Raw genomic sequence first — 25,816 nt, 5'->3', positions numbered from 1 at the left:
TCCCATTGACCAAAGATGGTACAATGTTAAGCTTCAATAAGGATAAAAATTATAGATCTGAGGGCACCCAACTCTTGTTATTGGCTCAGGTAATGATCTCATGATGGCAAGATCGAGCCCCAAGTCAGGCTATGTGCTAAGCATGAAGCCTGCTTGGAATTTTCTCCCTCCCTCCCTCCCTCCCTTCCCAATTTACACACACACATGTATGCTCTCTCTCAAATAAACATTAAAAAAATTATAGATTTGAAATCTGTAAAATTAAATTTATGAATTAATATTTTTAAAAATACTGGTCACTAATTGAGGATGAGAGAGAACCAATTCATGGTCTTCCAAGTTACATAAATAAAAAGAAGGAATCAAGCATTTTTCCTGTCTTGTCCATATGAACTACACTCCTGAATAACCAAACAGTTGAAGGGAAGTGTCATTTCATATAATTATTCCTAATTTTATAATAAGGATAAATAAAAATAATGAAATAATTGGTGAATAATTCTATCAAAATTATTATCAAAAAATAAACGAAAACAAAGTGACAATTCATTTTTCAACTCAAAGAACAGATCTAGGCATTACGCATCAAGAGCTGCTAATTAAAATAAAATAAAATAAAATAAAATAAAATAAAATAAAAGCAAAACACATGTGCCGCCCAATGAAAGGACACAAAACCACCTATATATAGTCTTGCCAAACAATCAAACTTGAGACTGATGAGGCCTTATTTATCTGCAAATCTGAAGGAAATACACAGAGGAACTTACTACAAATGATCATGAATATGCAATTAGCAAAATGCAGGTTGAGGGAAACTCTACAGGTCCAACACTCAGGTCTCATAGATCAGTGTTTCTCAACCTTTTTTTCATCATCATACTCCTAAGGAGCCTTTTTAGACATTTTTTTCCTAATCCTCTTATCCCCCACAGAATTTTAACGCCACAGATATACTGTTTGTGTAGCGTGGGCCTTTGCAGAGTTACTAAGCATTGTAATATCTAAGATCTTTTTTGCCCCCAAAGAACCAATTTTGGCACTCATGGGAATGCACACCATAGATAAAATGTACAGAAAAGAAAGAGATGGCCGGTAGGGGAGACCTATAAATTAAGAGACTTAAAAAGAAAATCAGATTTCAAATATGAGCACATCTAAACTTGAGAGATGAGCACTGGGTGATAGAGCCAAAGAGAAAGGCAAGGAAGTAATTACTATAGAAGTCAGGATAAAGGTTACGTGTGGAGAAGAGAGGGACAGTGATTCAGATGGGACACATGGAAGAGCTGCTGGGGTGCCTGACAAAGTTTTATTTCTTGACCTAGATGGTGGTTACAAAGCTATCATCTACAATGCTACAGAATCACTAAGCTACACAATTTCTTGTGGCTTTCTGTATCTTTATTTCATAATAAAAAGATTAAAATTTAGTATATCAAATTATACCTGTTTGATGTCATGAAAAAAGTGAAGTGAAATGACTATGATCACTGGTATCAAGATGGCTTTTAAATATATTCTGTCCTTTCCATGTCCTTCCAAATTACACAAATTTAGGCTTCATCACTAGATTTTTACTTATCTTTTTTAAGTTTTTTAATTTATTTTTAAAGAGAGCAAACAAGTGAGCATGAGCAAGGGAGGGGCAGAAAGCGAGGGAGGATAGAAGGGAGAGAGAGAATTCCAAGCAGGCTCTGCACTGTCAGCACACAGCCAGACATGGGGCTTGAACTCACAAACTATGAAATCATAACCTGAGCTGAGATCCAGAGTCAGATGCTCAACCAACTGAGCCACCCAGGCGCCCCTTCAGCACTAGATATATATTTTTTTTAATTTGTATCTACAAGGTGCCTGGGTGGCTCAGTTGGTTAAGTACCCGACTTCGGCTCAGGTCATGATCTCATGGTTTGTGAGTTCGAGCCCTGTGTTGGGCTCTGTACTGACAGCTCAGAGCCTGGAAACTGCTTTGTGCTCTGTGTCTCCCTCTCTCACTGCCCCTCGCCTGCTGTGCTCTGTCTCTCTCCCTCTCAAAATAATAAACATTAAAAATATTTTAAAAAGTCATATCTTGGGGGCACTTAAAGAGGGCTGTATCTTCCATTTGTATGTGTGTACATACGAAATTAATCCGTTTTCCATCTAAAAGCTACATCTATTTCTTCTTATGAAGTTATTTATTTCCTCAGTGTAAAAAACAAAATTAAAAATTCTAGTCCTCAATACTTATTTTAGGCATCCATTTCAGATCTACTTTGTTAGCCTAGCTAAGATTCCATATTTATAAAATAGAGTATAAAACTAAACATGGGAAAAGAAACCCACTAGAGTTTTGGAAATGAAGATAAAACTAAGTTAGTCTGACATATCTGCTCATATTCTAAATGTGTTACATTTATAAGTATTAAGTCTACATACAAAAATTTAGGGTAAAAAATAATTAACCAGTCTTTTTATTTTTTTTTAATTAATTTATTTTTTGAGAGAGAGACAAAGAGCAAGATTGAGTGGGGGAGAGGCAGAGAAAGAGAGAGAGAGAGAATCCCAAGCAGACTCCACATTGTCAGCCTGGAGCCTGATGCAGGGCTAGATCCTATGAAAGGTAAGGTCAAGACCTGAGCCAAAATCAAGAGCTGGATGCTTAACCAACTGAGCCACCCAGGCACCCCAACCAGTCTTTTTAAAGCTTGTCTTTTTGAAAATGAAATCCATCCTTTCTTTTTGAAGCATCTTTACATTAGTTGTCTATACTATGGGAGTTAATGAATAATTATTTATCCACTATTTATTTATATTTAAATATTTAAAAAATTAACATGGAGTAATTCTCCATGTTTTACATATTTAAGCCATAACTAAACAGTATTAAGTCACATACATATAGAGCAAAGTCTCAGCACAAATTCAAATGTTTTATTTAAGGGAAGAAACTTACCCAACTTAATATCTCCATCTAAGGTAAAAAGAATGTTGCCAGCCTTCAGATCTCTGTGGATGATTTTATTATCATGTAAGTAGTTCAAAGCCTCTAGAGTCTGTTTACAAACTACTTGTATTTGGGACTCAGTTAATGGTCTCTCAAGTTCTGTAAGGAAAGGGTAAACAAATCTGCATTGTTATCTAGTGAAAACACATCGGCAATATAATATATATATCTTTACCATCACTGTCAAAGATTGCACATAGTGAATTTATTTTTTTTTACAATAAATTCATTTTAGAAGAACTAAATATCTGCAAAGATTACTTTTCCTCATATATTTAACATTTCATTTTAGAAATTTTGTAACGATTATTTAAAAGTATAAAATGTAATTAAGCTGATTTCTTAATTTATTGAACTTCACTCAATAAGATATATATGTATAAATGTTTTAAATCCTTTAAGAATAACTTAAAATATAAAATAAACAAAATAAAGAATAAAAAGATGCTTACCAAGCATCACAGCGTCCACTGCTCCACCTGCACAAAATTCAATGAGGATCTGCAGGCAAACAAAAAAAGCATGTGTCTAACATGACAGTGAGTATTTTTTCTTCAATTTAGCAAAAAGATACATAACTAGGTTATGGAAACAATATAACACTGACCATAAAGGGTTTTTTTTGTGTAAAGAGTTAAGAGTCTTAATGATATACATTTTGAGAAAGCACAAAGAGAACACATTGTAGACATATGTGCATTTTTAAATCACCATTTTTAATGTCCCTGCTTCTCTAAAATTACTAGGTACACAATTTTTATTCAGGACAGTATTATATATCCATCTCATTACCACCGACAGATTTTATTATACTCATTTTTAATGTAACTACTGTGTTTTAAGTGATCAAATCTATTTTTTAACTTTACTAATAGGAATAAATCCTAAAAATACTTAAGAGACTTCTTTTAGTTAAAATACACACAGACACACATACATACACACACACACGCACACACACAGACATACACAAAGCTTCAGATCATAGTTCAATGATTACATCCTGAGGGACGCCTTCCCAGATCTCCCTGGTATATACCACCATGTACATTTCTCTTATCCCATCACAGTTGTAATTTTATATATATCATAATTCATTGAATTATTAATTATAGATAATTAATATCAATCTCTCCCACTAGACTATATCTCACAGTTGTCCAACTTTTTATTTTGCAACAATCTCAAGTAAAGATCTTATCTGGTTATTATCTAGGAATTCATTTTCATTAGAATCTCCGGGAACATTCTGCTAGAGCCCTGAACAACTATATTAGAGGACACCACACTGATGATAATTATAAGATAGTTTTTTTAATTTTTTTTTTTTTCAACGTTTATTTATTTTTGGGACAGAGAGAGACAGAGCATGAACGGGGGAGGGGCAGAGAGAGAGGGAGACACAGAATCGGAAACTGGCTCCAGGCTCCGAACCATCAGCCCAGAGCCCAACGCGGGGCTCGAACTCCCGGACCGCGAGATCGTGACCTGGCTGAAGTCGGACGCTTAACCGACTGCGCCACCCAGGCGCCCCAAGATAGTTTTTTTAATTACTTAGCTTGTCAAATTGTGTAGCTTCCTGCTTTTTCCCTTTTGTATAACAATACTCTTATTTTTTTACAGGTGTTTGCCAGTTACAGATGGTTTTCAAATTCATTATATCATTTGAAAAATAGGTCATTACTCATCTTATAGATGAGTAAATACACTCAAAGGTTAACTGACTTATTCAACATAGCAACACCAGGATCAAAAAATATAGGGCTTTTGATTTCTAATCAGATATTACTTCTACTACATACTCTTAGCATTTCTCTCATAACACTGTCCTTCAAGGAGAAAAGAAACTCCATTTCAGAAAGCCATCTTGATTAAATGGGTGTCAGTTTGGAGCAAATGGTTGACCAGCTATTATAATAAATATTTTATTTCTATATGCACTTGTGCCTAATGTTTTCTAAAAATGAACAAAATTTATATATTCAGCCTTAGCTACTACTATTCAAAGGTGAGTCTGGTGAATAGAAAATAAATATTTAATATTTCTAATAAGTATTCTGTAATTTATTACGATTTATAAAAAGTTTAGGATAAGAAATTTAAAACAATTTCTAAGAAAACAAATTTCCAAAAAATTTAAATGCCTAAATTTAAATTACAAACAAGAAAACTCATTTAATTTCATAATTTAGAAAATTTAATATTCTTAACCAAGTTTCTCCGTTTGGGTCCAATGTCAATCATGAAATACTGTACAATTTGAAATATTCGTTTGAGGGGCGCCTGGGTAGTTCAGCTGGTTAAGCGTCCAACTTCGGCTCAGGTCATGATCTCACAGTTCGTGGGTTCCAGCCCCACGTCAGGCTCTGTGCTGATAGCTCAGAGCCTGGAACCTGCTTAGGATTCTGTGTCTCCCTTTCTCCTGCCCCTCCCCTGACCGTGCTCTGTCTCTCTGTCTCTCTCAGAAATAAACATTTGAAATATTCATCTGAACATCTGCTGAAGCTAGGATAATTATGTTGTTAATGACCCTCTCATCAGATCAACTCCCATTCAAGTAACATAAGTAATAAAACAGAAGAGATAATACATAAAATAGACTACCACAACTTAGAAATCTCTTTCAGACAATTAACTCATTTTGGCTCTTATAATAATATCAATAGAAAATAGTTACCCAAAGATTGTTCTCATAATAGAAGGCATCTAGAAGTTTGACTATATTTGGATGATCACAAGATGCTAATATATCAATCTCAACCATGTAATCTTCAAGTTCTTCTTCAGATTTCGTGTCAATCACCTTTGCAGCAGCTAAAACATTGGTCTCTTTATTCTGAGCCTAAAAATGAAAGCATCACAAGTGTCACACTTATAATGTATACTTGACTTTTTAAATTTTATTTTCTTTTTAAAATAAACTTTATCTTTTTAGAGTAGTTTTGGGTTCACAGCAAAGCTGGAGTGTTCTCATGTAGTCCCAGCCCCTACAAATGCACAGCCTCTCCCATTATCAACATCCTGCCCCACAGTAGTACATTTGTTACAACTGATGAACCTTCATTGACACATCATCCCCAAAGACCACGTTTACATTAGGATTCACTCTTAGTGTGTACTCTATGCGTTTTGACAAATGTATATGTATCTACCATTATATCATACAGAATGGTTTCACTGCTCTAAATAACCTCTATGCTCAGGTTATTCATCCCTCCCTTTTTCCTAACCACTATCAACCAGTGATCATTTCACTGCATCCACAGTTTAGCTTTTCTAGAACTATCACATAACTGGAATCATACAGTATGTAGCCTTTTCAGATTGGCTTCCTTCACTTAGTAACATGCATTTAAATTTCCTTCATGTCTTATCATGGTTTAATAGTTCATTTCTTTTTAGGACTAAATAGTCCATTACATATAGATGTGCCAGTTTGTTTATCCATTCATCCACTGAAAGCATCTTGGATATTTCCAAGTGTTAGCAATTATGAATAAAGCTGCTATAAACATCCATGTGCAGGTTTTTGTGTGGACCTAAGTTTTCAACTTCTTTGGGTAAACACCAAGGAACACAATTTCTAGATCATATGGTAAGACTCTGTTTAGTTTTATAAGAAATTGCCAAACTGTACCATTTTGCATTCCCACCAGCAATGAACAAGAGTTCCTGTTGCTCCACACATGCTCGTCTGCACTTGGTGTTGTCAGTATGAATTTTTTGTCATTCTAAAGGTATGCAGTGGTTTCTCCTTTTTTAATTCGCAATTTCCTAATATATAATAATATTAGCATCCTTTCATATGCTTACTGGCCACCTTCTCTAGTGAGGTGTCTGTCCAGATACTTGGCTCATTTTTAAAAAAATTTTTTTTTAATATTTATTTTTGAGAGAGAGAGAGAGAGAGAGAGAGAGAGAGAGAGAGAAAGGAGGGACAGAGAGAGACAAGAAGACACAGAATCCGAAGCAGGCTCCAGGTGTTAGCTGTCAGCACGTAGCATGATGCAGGGCTCAAACTCATGAACTATGAGATCATGACCTGAGCCAAAGTCGGACACTTAACCGACTGAGCCACCCAGGGACCCCATATTTGGCTCAGTTTTTAATGAAACTATTGATTTTCTAATTGCTCAGTTTTAAGAGTTATTTATATATTTTGAGTAACAATCCTTTATCAGATATGTTTTTGCAAATATTTTCTCCCAGTCAGTGGCTTGTCTTCTCATTCTCTTGACATGCTTATTTTTAAAAGATAGCCTCAACATGTATATTAACTCACATATGCTATGCACTGTGCTAAGTGTTTTGTATACACATAGAATAGTGTTTTACACTGCAGGCTCTACTGGTCAGACAAAGTTCAAATTCTGATTCTGCCACTTACTATGTTGCCTGAGGCAACTTAAAAAATCTCTGTTTTTAGTTTCCTTATCAGTAAAACATACTAACATCGCACAAGTTTGTGAAAATTAAGGTATTAGCCAAGTGAAAAAATACATATAAACATTTAATAAAATGCCTGCCACAGATAGTAAGAATTCAATAATGTTAGCTATAATTATTCCTATTATTTAATCCTCACACCAACTATGTGATATGTTATTATCCTTAGAGGGAGACATACAAACTTGGAGAAATCAAAAAGCTTCCCCAAGGTCATGCAGTAAGAGGCAAAATCAGGATTCAAATCTAGGTCTGTTTCCAAAGCCCTTTCTTTATCTGAATCATTCTATTACCCTTTCCAGTTTTCCTATCTTTCCATCAGTTTATTTTTCTTTATACTTAGTATGTTAACTTTTCCATTTTTTTTTCTTTCTTTCTTCCTTCCTTCCTTCCTTCCTTCCTTCCTTCCTTCCATTTTCTATATTTTTCTTTGTACTTAGTACTTTAACTCTTCCATTTTCTTTCTTTGGTTGAATAACTTCTCACTTCCATTTATTATAAATGAAAGGTTTCCAAGTATGCTACAGGAGCCAAGATCATTTGTTTAAAAATTAGGAATCAGATCTTAAAATACTAAGTAGGTTTTTAAAAGACATTTCAATATTATATATTATCATTGCTTCAGCAAAACTGCATCTATTACCCTTTAAAAAAATACCAAACTTTTAAAAGCTACTAATAAAAATTTCAATATATAATGTCCAAATCCTACTTTTAAGAATTTATCATAAGGAGATAATTTTATAAAATAAAAAATATGCATACACAAAAATATTCATCAACACACTATTTAGAGTAAAGAAAACTGAATGACCATAAATGTCCATTAGCAGGAACCTGCTTAAATAATTCAGCACAGTTCTACAATGGAAAATTATGCAGCCATTAAAATCAATAACTAATCAATTAATATTTCAGATGTAACAATAGCTATAATATAACACTGAATGGAACAAAGGCAACTTGCTAAACATGAGAGGTAAGCAATTTTACAGAAAGTATACATCCACTTTCACATACAAATAGCTGCACAAGAAGTATCTGGAGAGACATCATCAGTGAGAATGGTGGAGTTTCAAGTATTTTTTACTTTTTTTGTATTTTTCATACTGTTTGAATTTTTTAAATGAATGGGTTATTTTTACAGATGCAATAAAGTACCAAAAATTGTATCAGTATACGGGAGATTTCTTAGGGATCTATTATCTAACCTTGGAAATGATGATGAAAAGATAAAGCAGGTATCAGCCTGTATATGGTAATTTTCTTAAGTAGATTGTTGCTATGTTTTACTTAAGAAAAAACAAAAGTAAAAAGTAATACTAATTACTACTTAAGTAATTAAATAACCCTAAGGCTCAGGGTTCAGAAAATATGTTTTGGATAAAAAGAGAACTTTATACTGGTCATCACTACCACTCTAGAAGAATAGTCTGATCTACCACATTTTGTCAAATTTAGGATGCCTTTTAAGATGCACCACTATCTTATGTTCCACTAAGGAAGAAAATCTGCCAATTAAACTATGACAAGATTTTATCATTTTGAATTCTTATACCTTTTTAAAGAGCTCTTTTGGACACATTCAGACAAAGATGGTTAATATGTATCCATTCCCCTTGTGCGTACGTAAGACATTAAATGCCTTTTGGTATTTAAGTTGAACACTTCTGAAACACTTTGTCACTCAGTTATCTAATGTCTGTGTTTTTCCACAGGACATCATTCTCTGGCCATTAAAAGCTTTGGTGATGCAGCATTTCTTAAAAGAGTGCTCCCCTACTAGTGTCACCAAAATTTTCTTTGAAACCATAGACTCCCGTTTTCCAATTATAATACTGATACTGTCTTGATCTTAACACAGGTGCTACAAGATTTTTAGATAACAATCAGTCCTCACATTCTTTCTTCCAAAGGCACTTAAATAGTTTACTGATTGAAACATCAAGGGGCTCCAACTACATGACACTAGGGATACAACTAAGTTCACAATGCACAGGCAATGACAAAGAGAGCACGACTTCCACCCTGGCCAACAAAAATACGAAGGCATCTTTGGATAAAAGACATATCCCTTCCAAAGATGTCAAAAGTAAAAAAGTCTGTCACAACTAGTGAAACATGGTATCAAGTTTGTCTCTCAAAGAAAGAGACTACAGTGGAGCCAATGATAATTAGAATTCATCGTCTTCTGAGCCAGAGGAAACAAGCCAGTGAGAGGTAAGCCGTTCTCTCACTATTTTACTGTAATACTTTGGGAGGAAAAAGACCAGAGGAGCTGTCCTTGAACAGAAACACTATAATATATGAGCCCTTAGGAGACCACGTGGGGTTAAAAGTCATCCTGCTTCTGCACGCTTCTACTGATGTCCTTTAAGATTTTAAAGATGTGCCTTGTAAATGGAATGGAAAAAATAATACTAGATAACCTTTAAAGTTCTTTTAAGAAATAAAATTTTTTAAAGTTTTAAGTAACCTCTATACCTAACATGGGGCTTGAAATCACAATCCTAAGATCAAGGGCCACATGTTCTTCCAAATGAGCCAGCCAGGAGCCTCTCTAAACTTCTTTATAGTAACAAATTTCATTATTCCATTCCTCTGGATAAAATTAAGCCAACAAGGTATCACTTGGTTTACTATAAGTAATAAATGAAAGTAACATTAGAAAATAAAGTGTGTCAGGGTGCCTGCGGTGGCTCAGTCAGTTAAGAGTTTGACTTCAGCTTGGGTCATGATCTCATGGTTCCTGAGTTTGAGCCCCACAGTGGGGCACTATCAGTGCTGAGCCTGCTTGGGGTTCTCTCTCCCTCTCTCCCTGCCCCTCCCCCACCCTCAAAATAAATAAACTTAAGAAAATATAGTGTCTCTTACATTATTGCTTGGAAATAACTTGATTACTCATCAGGATCTGGTTCTAGAGAACTCGGAAAATCAAAATTGAAATAAATACTGGTAAATGTGTGAAACTATACTTTGAACAAATAAAACGTTAAAAAAAGAAACAGCTTCACCTAACTAAAAGCACAAAAATTCTTCATATAAAGATTTAATGTAATAACTAAACAAATGTTAATAGTGAAATAATGAATACCCAGATATTAAAGAAGATATAACTGGGGTGCCTGGGTAGCTTGGTCAATTAAGTGTCCAACTCTTGATTTCAGCTCAGGTCATGATCTCACAGTTCGTGGGTTCGAGCCCCACGTCCTTCCTTGAGATTCTTTCTCTTTCTCTCTGTGCCCCTCCCTGGCTCGCTCGCTCTCTCTCTCTCTCTCCCTCCCTCTCTCATAAATAGATAAATAAAATATAACTTCTGATAAAAAGTTTTCAAAGATCAGTCATGATCACTTAAAAATCAGTATGTTTTTATTTTCATGGATCATGAATAAAGCCTGGCTACATTATATAAACAAGTAAGTGACTGCAGGGAAAACAATGAGTTTCCTGAACTGGTTTCATGTTCTAAAAGAAGCAGGGTAAAAACTATATCTTCTTATATTACACTTGTTTTAACAGTGGTTATTTCCTGGGTGGTAAGAATATAAGTGATTTTTAAACCTTCATTTATTTTCTTTCTATATTCCTACATTTTCTAAAGCTCTTTCATACTTACGTAATGAGAAATATATTTCAATACAATTCTCAGTTGGCAACTGAAACACCAGCACAGAAAATATAGATGACTTTTTTAGTAACACAGAAGTGTTAGTCAATCAAAAGGGGAAGACCAAAAAATAAAAATGAACAAATTAATTAATTAAAAAGAATCTAAAAGACAAAAAATAAAAAGAGAGAGAAATTAATTCAATCACTTCAATGATCACTGAGAGTGATTTACTGATTTGGATGATTTGTCTAAAGGCTGAGAGTTCAAAGGTATTTATTCCTCCTCCTACCAAGAGGTAAGACCCTAACTGTCCAGTGTATAAAGATACACAACCACAACAAAATACAAAAACCAAACAATCAAAATCATAGTTCATAAACATCAACTACATACAACACACTAGTCAGAGCTGTAGAAACACAAACACAACATTCCACAAACATGGTTGTAGGAAAGAAACACAGTATAAAGATCTACTGAAAGTGTACTCAAGAGTTGATCTGCTAAAATCAATTCATTCTTTCAATAAATACTTATTGAATGCCTTCTATGTCAGGTACTGTTCCAGATACGGACAATATAAAGAATATACAAAAATCTCTCTGCCCTCATGATACTTATAACTGTGGGGAGAGGATAGTCAATAGGGAAATAAAGAATATATTAGTAATTATACTACGGAAAAAATAAGGTAATAAGAAAGATGAGGAGATGGCTGAGTGGGCAGGTACACAGGGAAGAAGTTACAATTTAAATAGGGTAGTTAAGTTAGACCTCACGAGAAGATGACAAGCATATCAAGATTAATAAATTCAATGATTATGTTTTTTGAGCTATGTAGTTAAACTGGAAATTTTAGTGTTTTGCAAAGAAACAGGTTATAAAAATCTCAAATTCTTCCAAGTATGATAGTCTATATAATAATATCCATTAAGCTTTAGATGATATTATTCCCTGAGTAATTACCTTGCACCAAACATTGCTCTCTGCACTCTCCACTTATTAACTTATTTAATCTTTGTATCGGAAAAGGCCCCACCACAGGAAGAAATCAATATATTTTAATAGAGAATGTCATTATTAACTATGTTGATATGTAGACAACTAAAAAGATAAAGAATGAGAAAAATGAGGGATGTAACAACTACAGCGGAAAGCTACCACCCACAGGACTAGAGTCAAGGTAAGAGACTGGAATTATTAAAACCCAGAGGCTTGCAGGGAAGGTTCTAAACAGCTGAAACTCAGATCCCTGAGGAGAGTGCTGCTCAGCTGGTGTCAACCTCTCTGATTTTGGAAGAGGGGTCCTATGGGACTGGGGTACCTTTTGAGGAAGGGGGGCTAGCCAACTGCAGCTGGTGTTATGAAGGGTTATGATGAGGCCAGCTCTTGAGTACCGGAAAAACTATTAACTGGATTCAACTGCTGCTATCTAGAGAAACTGCTGTTGCTAGGATGAAGAACTCCACCAGAATGGTGGTCACACTAACAGAAAAGCAGACAGGGAGCCCTCAAGAAACAGAGAGGCGCGAGCGAGTCCCTTCTTCCTCCTCCACCTTGCAGCCTCCCTCTAGCACCCTGTACTTGTGAAACCTAAAAGTGAGCATCTGGCAAGGTAGAAATGAGTTCTGCAGAATCTCACAATAGTATTACAAAGCAGGGCAGAGAAGGGTGTGTTTGGAGCTGAAAAACAATAATTTAATAGTTGGCATAATCCTTCTAAAATTGATCAGGGTGACAGACGAGAGAATGAAGGAACAGAGTAGTATGAAGTATCTAGGTAATAAATATCTAGAGTTCCAAAGAACTGTTAAGTGAGAAGAGAGGAAACAGCACTGAAGAAAACATACGGTTTGACTTTTGATACTACTGCTACCTGTTTCCTACCTGTTTCCGATTATAGGCTAATTCTAGTGATCTCTTCAGAGTCCTGGTAAGATTTTGATAGGAACAAGTGTCAAATAAGTAAAATTATTCAACATCACTTAGTAAAGACATCCAGTTGATTTCCATTATTTGTGGTAGTTATGTTCTCTAAAGTCGCTATAGACGTAAAGTAGTTATGGGTATGAACACTGTTAGCAAATACTGACCCATTGCTCCTAGGAGAAATATGTACACAAACAAACATATCTGATATAGATTATAACCTTATATCCTAAAAATAATTCATCCTGGGAGATTCCATCCTCTTTATTTTACAAAGGAGAAAACAAGATTCAGAAGTGCCTTGCTTGAGGCAGCCCCAAAATAGGTGTACAGTTACAATTCAAATCCCATCCAAATGGGACCAAAGCCAGACTTCTTACACTACACTGCACTGCCCTCTACTGTCTCTCATCTTCCGGTCAAAGCTGTGTGAGAGCTGAAACAAGAAGGCAGAGTGTCACTCTGTTACATCTCAGCTGGGAATGTGCACACTCACTCTCTGCAGCTCTGCACATACATGCAAATGACTGAAAGCACTGAGTACAGACTTTGGGGCTACAAATATATTTTAACAACAGACAAATTCACAAATAGAGAATCTGCAAATAATGAGTACTGACTGTACATGCGCTTTCCATAATTTCTGTAAAATATTACAGAAATCCTTTCTCAAAAAACCATTTTAATGTCATTTTCTCAATTCTGCAAAAGTGAAAGGAATACACCTTATATTCTCTTTATATTTCAAAACACCATTTTATTTATATTGTTCTGGTTATTTTCGTTTAAAGTTAATTTACTTATTTTGAGAGAGAGCAAGCAAATGCATGCAAGCAGAAGAGGGGCAGAGAGAAAGGGAGAGAGATACCAAGGATACTCCACAGTGTCAGCACAGAGCCCCATGTGGGGCTCAAACTCACAAACTTTGAGATCATGACCTGAGCTGAAATCAAGAATCAGATGCTTAACCGACTGAGCCACTCAAGCATCCCATGTTCTGGTTATTTATTCAAAACTTAGTCTTTGATCGGTCAAGATAACCACCAACAAAATGATATCAATAATAAGATAACATTGGCTAAATCTGCACTTTCCAAAATGTTTCACCACTTCTCAGATCACACAGTCTTCTCACTTATTTCAAGAAAAATAAAGGTTTTTATATATTAGGGATGATAACTTCCACACAAATATTCTGAAATCTAAAATTATAAAGGACTAAAATGCATGGTGTTAAGGTAAGGAACTCACCATGAATTTTACAAGGAAAGAAAAAAGAAAAGCCAGCATGTTAAAGTTATTTTTACAATCCTAAGTCTCAGTTACCTCTTTAAAACATAAATGTCTATGTGCTAGGAATTTAGACTTCATGTGGTATTGAGTAGAAAGCATAATATTTAATAAATGCCAAATAACTTTAACAGCATGATATAAAAATAATTACTTGACTGAAAGGAGACTTTCTTTCTCCTTTCATAGAAAAAGAGAGAGAAAAAATGAATATATGGAGGGAGAAAGAAAATGTGAAAAGGGAAACTGTTAAGTGAAATAAAGTAATGGTGCAGAAGAGTATTTAAAAGTATGACCCAGGTTATGTGGGTCCATTTGTAACAACATGGTTGGAACTTGAAGGCATTATGCTAAGTGAAAAAAGTCAGATAGATAAAGACAAATACCATATGATCTCACTGATATGTGGAATCTAAAAACACAAACAAAAAACCAAGCTCACAGATACAGACAACAGACAGGTGGTTGCCAGAGGCAGGGGGTAAGGGTAGGAGAAATGGGGGAAGGAGGTCAAAAGTACCAAATTACCAGTTATAAAATAATAAGTTACATGGATATAATGTACAGCATGGTGACTAGAATTAACAATGCTGTATTATAAGTTTACTTATTTATTTTCAGAGAGACAGAAAGAGTGAACATTCAGTGGGGAAGGGGTAGAGAGAGAGAGAGAGAGAGAGAGAGAGGGAGGGAAATCCCAAGCAGGCTCATGCTGTCAACAAAGAGAAGACACGGGGCTCAAACTCATAAACCATGACATCGTGACACGAGCCAAAACCAAGAGTGGGGATGCTCAACCAACTGAGCCACCCAGGCACCCCTGTGATGACAACTTTTAAGATCTAGTCTCTTAGCAACTTTTAACATTCGTATTAATTTTTTTTGAAGGGAAGAGAGAGGGAGGGAGAGAGAGAGAGAGAGGGGGAGGGAGGGAGGAAGGGAGGGAGGGAGGGAGGGAGGGGGAGGGGCAGAGAGAGAGAGAGAGAGGGAGACACACAATGTGAAGCAGGTTTCAGGCTCTGAGCTGTCAGCACAGAACAACTTTTAAACATGTAATACACCATTGGGGCACCTGGGTGGCTCAGCTGGTTGAACGTCTGACTCTTGATTTCAGCTTGGGTCATGATCTCATGGTGTGTGGATCTGAGCCCTGCATTGGCTCCTCACTGACAGCACAAGCCTGGTTGGGATTCTCTGTCTTTGCCCCTTCCTCCCTCCCTCCCTTTCTCTCTCTAAAAAAATAAATAAACATGACAAAAATATTTTTAAAGTTCTCATCACAAGAAATGTTTTTTTGTAACTGTAAGGTGACAAATCTTAACTAGACTTACTGTGATTACTTTCAACATATACACATATAGTGATTGTGTTGTACACCTGAAACTAATATAATGTTGTATGTCAATTAAAAATTTTTAAACGATAAAATATGACCCTTCACTTTATTTAAAAAAATTCAAACCTACAGAGAAAATGAATGAACTGAACAGTAAACATTCATATACCTATACACCTCACCAAGAGTCACCAATTGTTAACATTTTGTCACATTTGGTACTCTCATTCTCACACAAAGCATACATACACATACATTTTACATATAGATATGTACACACAAGCACACACATACAGGCATTCCTTTTTTACTTACACCATCTGGAAGTAAGCTACATTCCACTTCCCAAAACTTCAGCATATGTCCACCAAGAACAAAGACGTTTTCCAACATAACTACAATTATCATGCCAAAAGAATTTAATATTGATATACCTAATATATACTCCATATTTAAATTTCCTCAAATGTCTTTGAAAAATCTTTCATTGCTTACATTTAAAAAACCCAAACCATTTATTTGTAGAATGTCCCACTATCTGGATTTGTCTGATTATTCTTCATATTAGATTCAAGTTAACTATTTTTGACAAGAATACTGCATTAGGTGATTATATATTTCTCATCAAATTACATTAGAAGACACGTAATGACACTTTGTCCTATTACTGGTGATTAACCTTAGATTTGATCACTTAAGTCAGTATCCATCACATCTCTCTACTGTAAAAAGTACCTTTAAAGGGTGATAATTTCAAACCATGTATATAAATCCTGCTCCTCCAAAACTTTTCACACAATAATCTTAGCATCTGTCAATAATCTTTGCCTAAATTATTATAGTGTGGTTGCAAAATAGTGGTTTTTCCAATCTTATCAATCTTTATATATTAACTACCATTATTCTATTAAGTTGTTATTTTATCATTGATAGATTTGCTCAAACTACCCTGAACATTTGGCATGTCTCCGTTAATTTTTGAGCATGTCCTTGCTTTCTGGTATAAGATATTCCAGGCTCCTTTGGGAAAAAAAGGACTAGTGGGAAAGCTTTCACTTTTCAATTATTTCTGTACTTCCCTACCCCAGACCTGGATTAGCCATTTCAATGAGCCCTGGTTCTTTTTACTGTGGAATGGTATTTAGAAGCCAAGAGCTGGGAATGCTAGTTATAATATAATTATTTCTAGGCCATTTCAGGGAAAACAGGAATATATGTGTGTGTGCGTGTGTGTGTGTGTGTGTGTGTGTATACTATCTCAAGTTCAAACTGAAACTTCCAATTCAAAAATCAACATCACAGGGTTCTTTCTTATCTTTTCTCCTTTCCAAGTTTCTAACTCCTTTTTCCCAGAATTTCAACCCTAATTTCTAAAACATCAATATACTGGGGCACCTGGGTGATTTGATCAGTTAAGCATCTGACTTCAGCTCAGGTCATGATCTCACGGTTCATGAGTTCAAGCCCCACGTGCACTAACAGCTCAGAGCCTGCTTCAGAGCTCAGGGCCTGAAGCCTGCCTCAGATTCTCTGCCCCTCTGTTTCTCTCTGCTCCTCCCCTGCTTGCACTCTCTCTTTCAAAAATAAATAAATATTTGCAAAACAATCAACATAACAACTCATTTGCTCTATCCTATAATATTCCTATGATATATACAAAAGTAGTTCCAGAATTATGATATGAATATAACTACCAGTAACAAACCCATTTGACAATTCTTTCCCATTTGGGAAAAAGAACTGGTGGGAAGTCTTTTATTTTTCAATTTTATCATTTTTTATAGTGCTCAAAAATCTAACCATATTAATGCCCTCTTGAGTTTTTAAAAAATCGCTAACAAAAGTTATCTGGATGGTAGAATTATTTTTATGTATTTTTTATACTTTGCTATATTTTCAAAATAATAGCATTTAAATTTCTGGAAATGATTACATTATTAGTTTTTTGGGTAGAAAGAGAACCTCATATCAATCCACAGAGAAAATTAAATTTCAGATAAACAAAAAGTAAAATTCCTTATAACTGAACTATCAAGAAGTCTAGAAGAATATATAGATAAACATTTATCTAATTTCTGGGTAGGGAAGGTTTTTCTAAGCACGAAAGCAAAAAGAAAAAAAAAGTATCATATTGACAGGTTTTGTAGAATAAGGAAAAGAATACATCTTTATATCAAAAAGGGGTGCCTGGGTGGCTCAGTTGGTTTAGCATCCGACTTTGGCTCAGGTCATGATCTCATGGTTCGTGAGTTTGAGCCCTGCATGGGGTGCTGCTCTGACAGCTCAGAGCTTGGAGCCTGCTTGAGTCTGTCTCTCTTTCTGTGTCCTTTCCCCACTCACGCACTCTCAAAAATAAATAAATATAAAAAAATTTTTTAGAAGTACCATAAACTAAGGTAACTATACACTGCAGCATCTATGATAAAGTGTTCATTTCCATAGTACATAAAAAATATTTACAAATCAACAAACTCTATTAGAATATGGATAGATTTTAAAAATGTGTAAAATCAAAAAAATTGGAAAATGAAATAAACTGATACTCTTTTGCCTACTGAAAAAGTAAATACTTTTTTTTAAAGGATAAGGGCTAACACTGAATTCAAGTTAAGGAACAAAGGCACAGAAAAAGACCAACTGTTGGGTTGTCTAAGTAGGTAGAACCTATGTACATCTACATAAGTACATAAAAAAATATGGAAACATGTACATGAAACAGATAATAATAGGTACAACTAGGGAGATAATGGAAGGAACAATAATTGGAGTAATGGTCAAAGAAAACTAACTTTATTTCTAATAAGTTAATTTTTACAATAAATAGAAATTCTTTGTGTGATTAAAAATTGAAAAATAAATTTGCACAACCTTTCTAGGATAATTTCACAGTAACCATTGATAAATGATCATTTATTTTGCCCTAGCAATTCTTCTATGAATTTGTCCTAAAGAAATAATAAACATCATAGAAATACATACTATGTATATATGAACATTTGATACATGATGCAGGCACCACAAAGCAGTAAGGAAAGGATGGTCTTTTCAGTAAATGGTGCTGGTACAAATGGGTACCTATACAAAAAAAAAAAAAAAATGAAACTGTGGAGCAAAAGAAGCCAGACACAAGAGAACACATGTATGATTACATATATATGAAGCCTGAAACAAACCAATAACTTGCAAAAGTCTAGGTAGTGGCAGTTTTGACTAGTATTATGACAATGAAGGAAGGAGACAGATTCAAGAAATATTTTAAAATATTTTTTTCAGTTTATTTACTTTGAGAGAGAGAGCACGTGCCAGCTAGGGTAGAGAGAGAGGGGGAGAACTCCAAGCAGTTCCATGCTAGGCACTAGCCTGACATGGGGCTCGATCTCATAACCATGAAATCATGACCTAAGCAAATATCAAGAGTCAGACACAAGAGTCAGTCACATCAAGTGACTGAGCCACCCAGGCACCCCAAGAAATATTTAATAGATAGAATTAACAAGCCTTGGTGATTAATTGGGTTTGGTAGGTAAGGAAGAAGGAGGTGTTAAGAATGACCTCAGGTCTCTGGTCTGTGCAACTGGTAGACAGAGATGCCAATTACTGAATGGAAAACATAAAAGAAGCAAATACAGAGCTGACATCACGAGTTCAATTAGTTCATGTTTTGGACTTGTTGTTTAAGAAAACTATGAGATATCTAAGTGGAAATCTCTAACAGATACTTGGCTGCATGGGTCAGGAGTTCAAAAGGGAGGCCTTGGGGTAGAGACATAAATTGCATTTAGATGGTAATTGAAGCCATAGGAGAAGATGGATTCTCATAGGAAAAGAAAAAGAGAAGGGGACCTACACCCAAGTCCTGTGAAATCCCAACACTTAAAAGTCAGAAAGAGAAAGAAGAGCCAGCAAAAGCGTCTGAGGACTAGAGACACAAGTGGGAAAAATATCAAGAATGTGGTGATCTAAAAACCAAAAGTTGAGGTTTTTAAAGAATTGGTCAAGGGGCGCCTGGGTGGCTCAGTCGGTTAAGCGGCCGACTTTGGCTCAGGTCATGATCTCACGGTTCGTGAGTTCGAGCCCCACGTCGGGCTCTGTGCTGACAGCTCAGATCCTGGAGCCTGTTTCAGATTCTGTGTCTCCCTCTCTCTCTCTGACCCTCCCCCGTTCATGCTCTGTCTCTGTCTCAAAAATAAATAAACGTTAAAAAAAAAAAAAGGAATAATTAAAAATAAATAAATAAATAAAAAATAAAGAATTGGTCAAATGTCTCAAATGCCCCTGAGAATACAAATATAAGTACCTACTGAATTTAGAAACAACGGAAATCCTGAGACCATAGCAAGAACCACTACCTAGAGGGGTAGTTCAAATAAATTACACATAAAAATGTCACAGGACTTGGGGCACTTGGGTGGCTCAGTCAGTTAAGCCTCTGACTTCAGCTCAGGTCATGATCTCACAGTCCGTGAGTTCAAGCTCCGCGTTCGGCTCTGTGCTGACAGCTTGGAGCCTGGAGCCTGCTTTGGATTCTGTGTCTCCCTCTCTCTCTCTGCCCCTCCTCCATTTGTGTTCTGTCTGTCTGTCTGTCTGTCTCTCTCTCTCTCTCAAAAATAAACATTAAAAAAAAAGTCACAGGATCAAAGAATACAGGTTTTTGGATTGAAAGAACTAACCAAGAGGCCAGCAAGATGAAAGGGGGAAAAGAACCTATATCAAAGTACATCACCATAAACAGAATAAAAAGAGAATCTTAAAAACGATGAAAAGAAAAAGATCGCAAAGAATCACTAAACAAAATGGTATGGGACTTTTAACATCAGCGCTTGAAGATAAAAGGGAATGAATGAGAAAAAGTCCTTAAAATTCTAAAAAACCCTTATTTTTGAACTAGAATTCTATAACCAAACTATACATCAAGTATGACATTATAATAAAGATATATTCAAACAGCCAACATTTTAAAAAATGTACCTTTCGTGGATCCTTTCTCAGAAGACTTACTGATGATTGTATACAACCAAATCAAGGAGGAAACTCCAATAGGAAAAACAAAACATTTAAGACACTGTTGAAGTAGTTTGGGCTCCCAAGACTTCTAGGGAGAAAATTTATAACCTATTATTGAGAGATACTGAAGAAGACCTAGAGAGAAAACATATGCACAGATAGGAAGCCTCAATATCATAGAGATGTTCATTTTTTCAAAATTGATTTCAAAATCATCCCTCAAAAAAAAAAAACCCACAGTAGAATTTTGTGGAACTTATGCTAATTCTACAATATCCATACAAGCACCAAGAGCCAAGAATATACTAGACACTGTTGATGAAGAACATGAGGAAGCTGTACTCTAGCATAAATTTATCTTAACGCTTTCCTACTGAAGATGGTGAGATATTGGTACAGAAACAGAAACACATCAATGAAGACAATCAAGATCATACTGACAGATACATTATATAATAGACAGGACCCTGTAGAGCAGTAAGAAGATGGTTTACCCCCAATAATGGGTTGTGGGATAACTAGGTATTCAGATGAGGAAAAAAATGAAATTGGACCCCTACCTCAAACCATTTACAAAAACCTATTCCAGGCGGGTTGTATACCTAACTGTCAAAGGCAAAACTATAAACCTTTTAGAAGATAATACAAGTGGTTATCTTCATGATCTCAGGTTAGGAAATAATTTCCTAAACATAATACAAAAAGTATTAACTGAAAAGAAAAAAATTGACAAATTACACCACACTAAAATCAAGAACTTCCTGTTCATAAAAAGATACCATAAAGAAACTGAAAAGACAAGCCAGAGAATAAGAATGTATCTGCAATAACTATAACCAGCAAATGGTTAAAATCCAGAATATACTACAAATAAACAATAAAAGGATATCCGATAGGAACATGAAAAAACTTGAACACAAAAGAAGAAATCCAAATTACCAATAAACCTATGAAAAGAATTACTTATTAATAGTGAAAGATGAATTAAAACAATAATGAAAAACATAACATTGGATTGTCAAAAATTAAAAATTCTGACAACACCAACTGTAGGCAAAAATACAAAGAAAGAAACTTCTTATACGTTCCTAGTGGGAACGTAAATTGATATAGTTTGGTATCACTAGTGAAATTAAAGATATGCTACTCTATAACCCAATTCTACTTCTATTTCTGAGAATGGAAATAAACTACAGGTCTAAGTGATAAAAATGAACAGCACATATGTATTTCACTATTTTTTTAAAAAGGCACTTGCCCATCAGAGCCATAAAAAGAATCACTCATCCAGCACACGGTCAGGAATTCAGCTTCCATTTAATACGTAACTTTATGTCATTTTTTTTTTTCTGTTAAAAGCAACAAAAATCCAAACATAAAAAATTGTGACATTATATAACTTTGTTTATATGTCAATACCACATTAAAAAGCGAAAATAAGTTTAAAATAGTGAAGATTTTTCAGACAAGAAAGTAACTGTTACAATTATATAGTGCTGAACTGAATGGAAGGAATACAACTATATGATAGAAAAAAATGTTTCAAATAAACTAAATTATATACACAAGATGATTACCTATTTACCATTTAATCTTGGTGACAGTTACTAATTTTTACAAGCAAATGATAGTTTGAATCAATTTTTGAAAGTTTTCTACCGCATACTACTGTATGTATGATATAAAGCTTTGATAGCTTATTCCTCCACACAGAGGAAATATATAGATTTAGAATTTCTAGAGATCTTGGAAAACAAAAGTTTTTCGGAAAAAGTTGCACAACAGGCCAGGTAAGTTTAAATTTTAAATTTTCTTTTAAAATAAAATCTCAGAGCTCATTCCTCAGAAGCACAGAATTGTGAAATGAAAAAGTAAAATGCAAAGAACTCACGTTCTTCAAATGTCACACTAAAATAGTCATCAAGCCCACAAATATTACCTTTGACACAATTTTACAGTGTTCAACTATATAGAGTAAGTTGCTTATTTTTCAGAAAACTTTCAATTGATGTTTCATTATAGGAAGATGTGTTGCATTTTGCAGAAAGTGTCATTAAAGAATTAAATCACTGAGCATTATGAGTATGTCCCCACAATCTGTCTGTGCCCTGGGAAAACAAGAAAATGGTTTAGTATCTTCATAGGCCTCTTTTCCTGTCCCAAACCGTATCTTGCTTCTGAGTTCTAAACATAATAGTAATTCCTACCACTTGCTGAGCCCTTCCCATATGCCTTACATTTAGTCCTTTAATTCTCAACAGACTGAGGAGCAAGTCTTATGAGAAAAGTGAGACATGGAAAGGTTGAGTAACTTGTCCAAGGTCACAGGCTGCTACTTGAGAGAGCCCAGATACAGTCCAACTCCGAAGCCAGGGTCTTAATACTACACTGTTTCTACTTGATAAAACATTTATACCATGAAAACTGTTCATAATCACCTACCACCTTCTAACTACTGCATTCCAGGTGCCTTGAGGATTTATTTTTGCCTTAGGTAACTGCATACTCACAGTAATGTTAACGAAGTGAAGGAAGCTAAACAAACATTTAGGGATGTCCATGATTCTCCAGCCAAGAAAAGGAAGGTGCAAGACCACAAAGCTGGTTTGTGACAGCCACCACTACAACCCAATTCCTGACTCCCAAGAGTGATCTTCCCACAGCACTAAAAGCTCTTACATTGTACTCTAAGTATCTCACACTGTGCTGTGAGCTCTTGCTGCAGCCCATATTCTACCCTCCACACAAACCCACACGTTTATTTCGCCAACTTTCCCAGAGTATGATAGCTTCCACAGAACTCACATGCAGGTAACATACATTCTTTCAATTCAACAAATTAGCACAGAGAGATGCACTATGAGCTAGGGCAACAGATGAACCCAACTGTGTGTCACAATCTTGGGCCTGTTCTTATCATTAACTATAATATGTAACAAATGCTACAGCAGCCATGTGACTATGTGTTTTGAAAGCACAGAGAGAGGAGTGGCTGTTTCAGCCTGAGTGGAAAATGGGAAGGATTGGGAGCTGTGAGATGCACGTGAGGCAGGGCAAAGGCAAAAGTATGATGGTGCTTACAAAGGAGAAAAATACTATCATTTCTACCAATGGACATTAAAGTGAGAACCAGCAGTAAGCACAGGGCCAGAATTTGGAGTTCAAATCTAGACTGACTGGGGTGACTTAGAAACATTTCTGAGTTTCAGTGTCCGCATCTGTGAAATGTAGATACCACTGACCTGCCTACTTCACAGGCCTTTGGCCGGGGCCAAATTATGAGAAAGTGCCTTGAAAACTACAAAGTCCTGTGTAAACGTCAGTTATTTATGGCTTCACTTCTAGGCAACCCTGTGGGTCCTTCCTCCTGAACTGTGTCTCATAAAAACCTCACCCTTCAGGATGAAAATATTCCAGTGACATCATTCATATACTGCTTATGAAATAACAGTTAACATTAATGCCTTCACGTTGCAACATCAAAACTCTTTCTATTGAAATAAATATATATATATTAAAAGATGGGTGTGTACGTATTTTTTAAATTTTTTAAGCGCTGGTAGTGACTTCTACTCCACGCTTGCTGTAATTATGTTTAGAAACCAGTACCAGATGCAGGCTTCCTTCTGGAAAATTTCTGTTCTATCAGAAATTCCATTCCATTTTATAGCATGTTGTCAAGCAACCAACTGAAGACTAGCCTGCAAGGAGCACTTTGCTCTCATCTCAGAAGATGGGTTATGTACTTACTAGCGACAGATAAAACCAGACACAAGCCCTGGATCCTAAAGAGGGATCTGCTTCGGCACAAGCATACCTAAACGAACGCAAACAGCTCGTAAACAAACATAAGTCCACTGAAAAGCACACTGAGTGTCTGATTTTAAAACACTTGAGGGCTATCGGCAGACCCCTCCTTTAAATTAAGGAACACCTCATTTCCTTTAAAGTTTGACAGAGGAGCCTCTGCAACCCGGCCTCCCTTTAGCAATCTCTCTTTGAGCTACATGCAGGCCCCATTTTGTTCAACCTTACGCTCCACTGTCTTAGCTACTCCTTGGATGATAAACCCAAATAAAGTTCTAACGCACCTTGACGAAGTCAGAAAGAAGGGGCAAGAGGCAGGGAAGGGACAAGGGGAGCGAGAACTCCTCGTGCCACTCCGCACCGGCGGCTGTTTTGTCTTACAAGTAAGTGCAACTTCCCGTTTTCTCCTTCTTACCTTGTACACTTTCCCAAAGGCTCCGTCGCCCAGTTCTCCTATAATTTCCCAAAACTCCTCGGGGTTCAGGTCCCTCTTCACATGTTCGTACTGCTTCTTCTTCTTCTCGCTCCCCAACTTGAAGATCTTACGGAAATTGAAGAAGGACATTTTTCCTCCCGGCAGAGTTCCTCGCACTTAAGCACGAAAAGCAACAATAAAAAGCAAAGTTTCTCCTCCCTCCTCGCCGCGCGAGCCCGGCGGGCGGCGGCGGGCGCGGGCTTTCCCGGCTCCCGCCGCTCCGGCCGGGCCGTGCCCGGGGAGGGCGGGGCGCGCTACTCGGGCTCCGGCCCGCGGGCGGGAGGGGGGGCGGTGGGGGGTGCTGCGCGGGCGGCCCCTCTGCCGAGCCCGGCCCGCGGGCCGCGCGGGTAGGCGCCGCGCGCCCGGCCGGCCCTCAGGGGGCGGCACCTGCCCGGACGCTCGCCCCGACCCGACCCGGTCCGAGAGGTCCGGACGTCCGCGGCCGCCGCGGCTTAGGCCCGTGTCACGGCGAGTCTCCTGGGGCGGCGGCCACTCCGGGCGAGGGACGCGGCCGGCGGCCCCTGAAGCGGGCAGTCGACAGGCCGAGCTCTCTCGCCTCCGGACGCGAGCCCAAGGTCTCCTCCACAGCCGTCTGCTCCCGCGGCGCGAGGCCCGCGCGTCCCTTCGGTTCTGAGGCGCCGCCGCCGCCTGGCTCCCTCCCCAGCCCACACAGCCTCGGCCTGGAGCGCGCGTAGACGCCGACGCCGCAGCGCGCCCGCGCTCCCGCCGCGCGCCCCGCTCACTGCGCGCTCGCGCGGGGGCGTCCCCTCTGGCCCCGCGCACGCGCGTTGAGCACAGTGTGCTGGCGGCCGGCAGGGGCTAGCTGGCGCCGGGAGTAGGGTGTGATGTGGGAGCCCGTGCTCGTCACTCCTTGACGGTTGCTCAAGGTTTGCCCCGGCAAGCCCCCAAATCCTTGTCAGCCCACCGCTC

General features: G+C 37.0%; 1 protein-coding gene across 3 annotated transcripts in view; it reads right to left on the bottom strand.

Moving 5' to 3' along the window:
• SLK (STE20 like kinase) overlaps positions 1-25,606 on the bottom strand; it is a 55,788-nt gene extending 30,182 nt beyond the window's left edge. For 2 of the 3 annotated variants that reach the window (XM_047825096.1, XM_047825097.1), the window contains exons 1-4: positions 24,827-25,606; positions 5,667-5,831; positions 3,442-3,490; positions 2,939-3,088 (exon numbers count right to left, since the gene is read on the bottom strand). In XM_047825096.1, coding sequence (XP_047681052.1) covers positions 2,939-3,088; positions 3,442-3,490; positions 5,667-5,831; positions 24,827-24,976 — 514 coding nt within the window. In that variant the 5' untranslated portion in view covers positions 24,977-25,606. Of the gene's footprint in view, positions 1-2,938; positions 3,089-3,441; positions 3,491-5,666; positions 5,832-18,579; positions 18,676-24,826 lie in introns of all 3 variants that reach the window. The other variant, XM_047825098.1, reaches the window with a different exon arrangement.
• Between the last annotated feature and the right edge of the window lie 210 nt (positions 25,607-25,816).

The sequence above is a fragment of the Prionailurus viverrinus genome, chromosome D2, assembly GCF_022837055.1.
Source record: "Prionailurus viverrinus isolate Anna chromosome D2, UM_Priviv_1.0, whole genome shotgun sequence".
Lineage (NCBI taxonomy): Eukaryota > Metazoa > Chordata > Mammalia > Carnivora > Felidae > Prionailurus > Prionailurus viverrinus.
The sequence above is the reverse complement of the archived record's forward strand: the minus strand, read 5'-3'. Positions and strand labels throughout refer to the sequence as shown.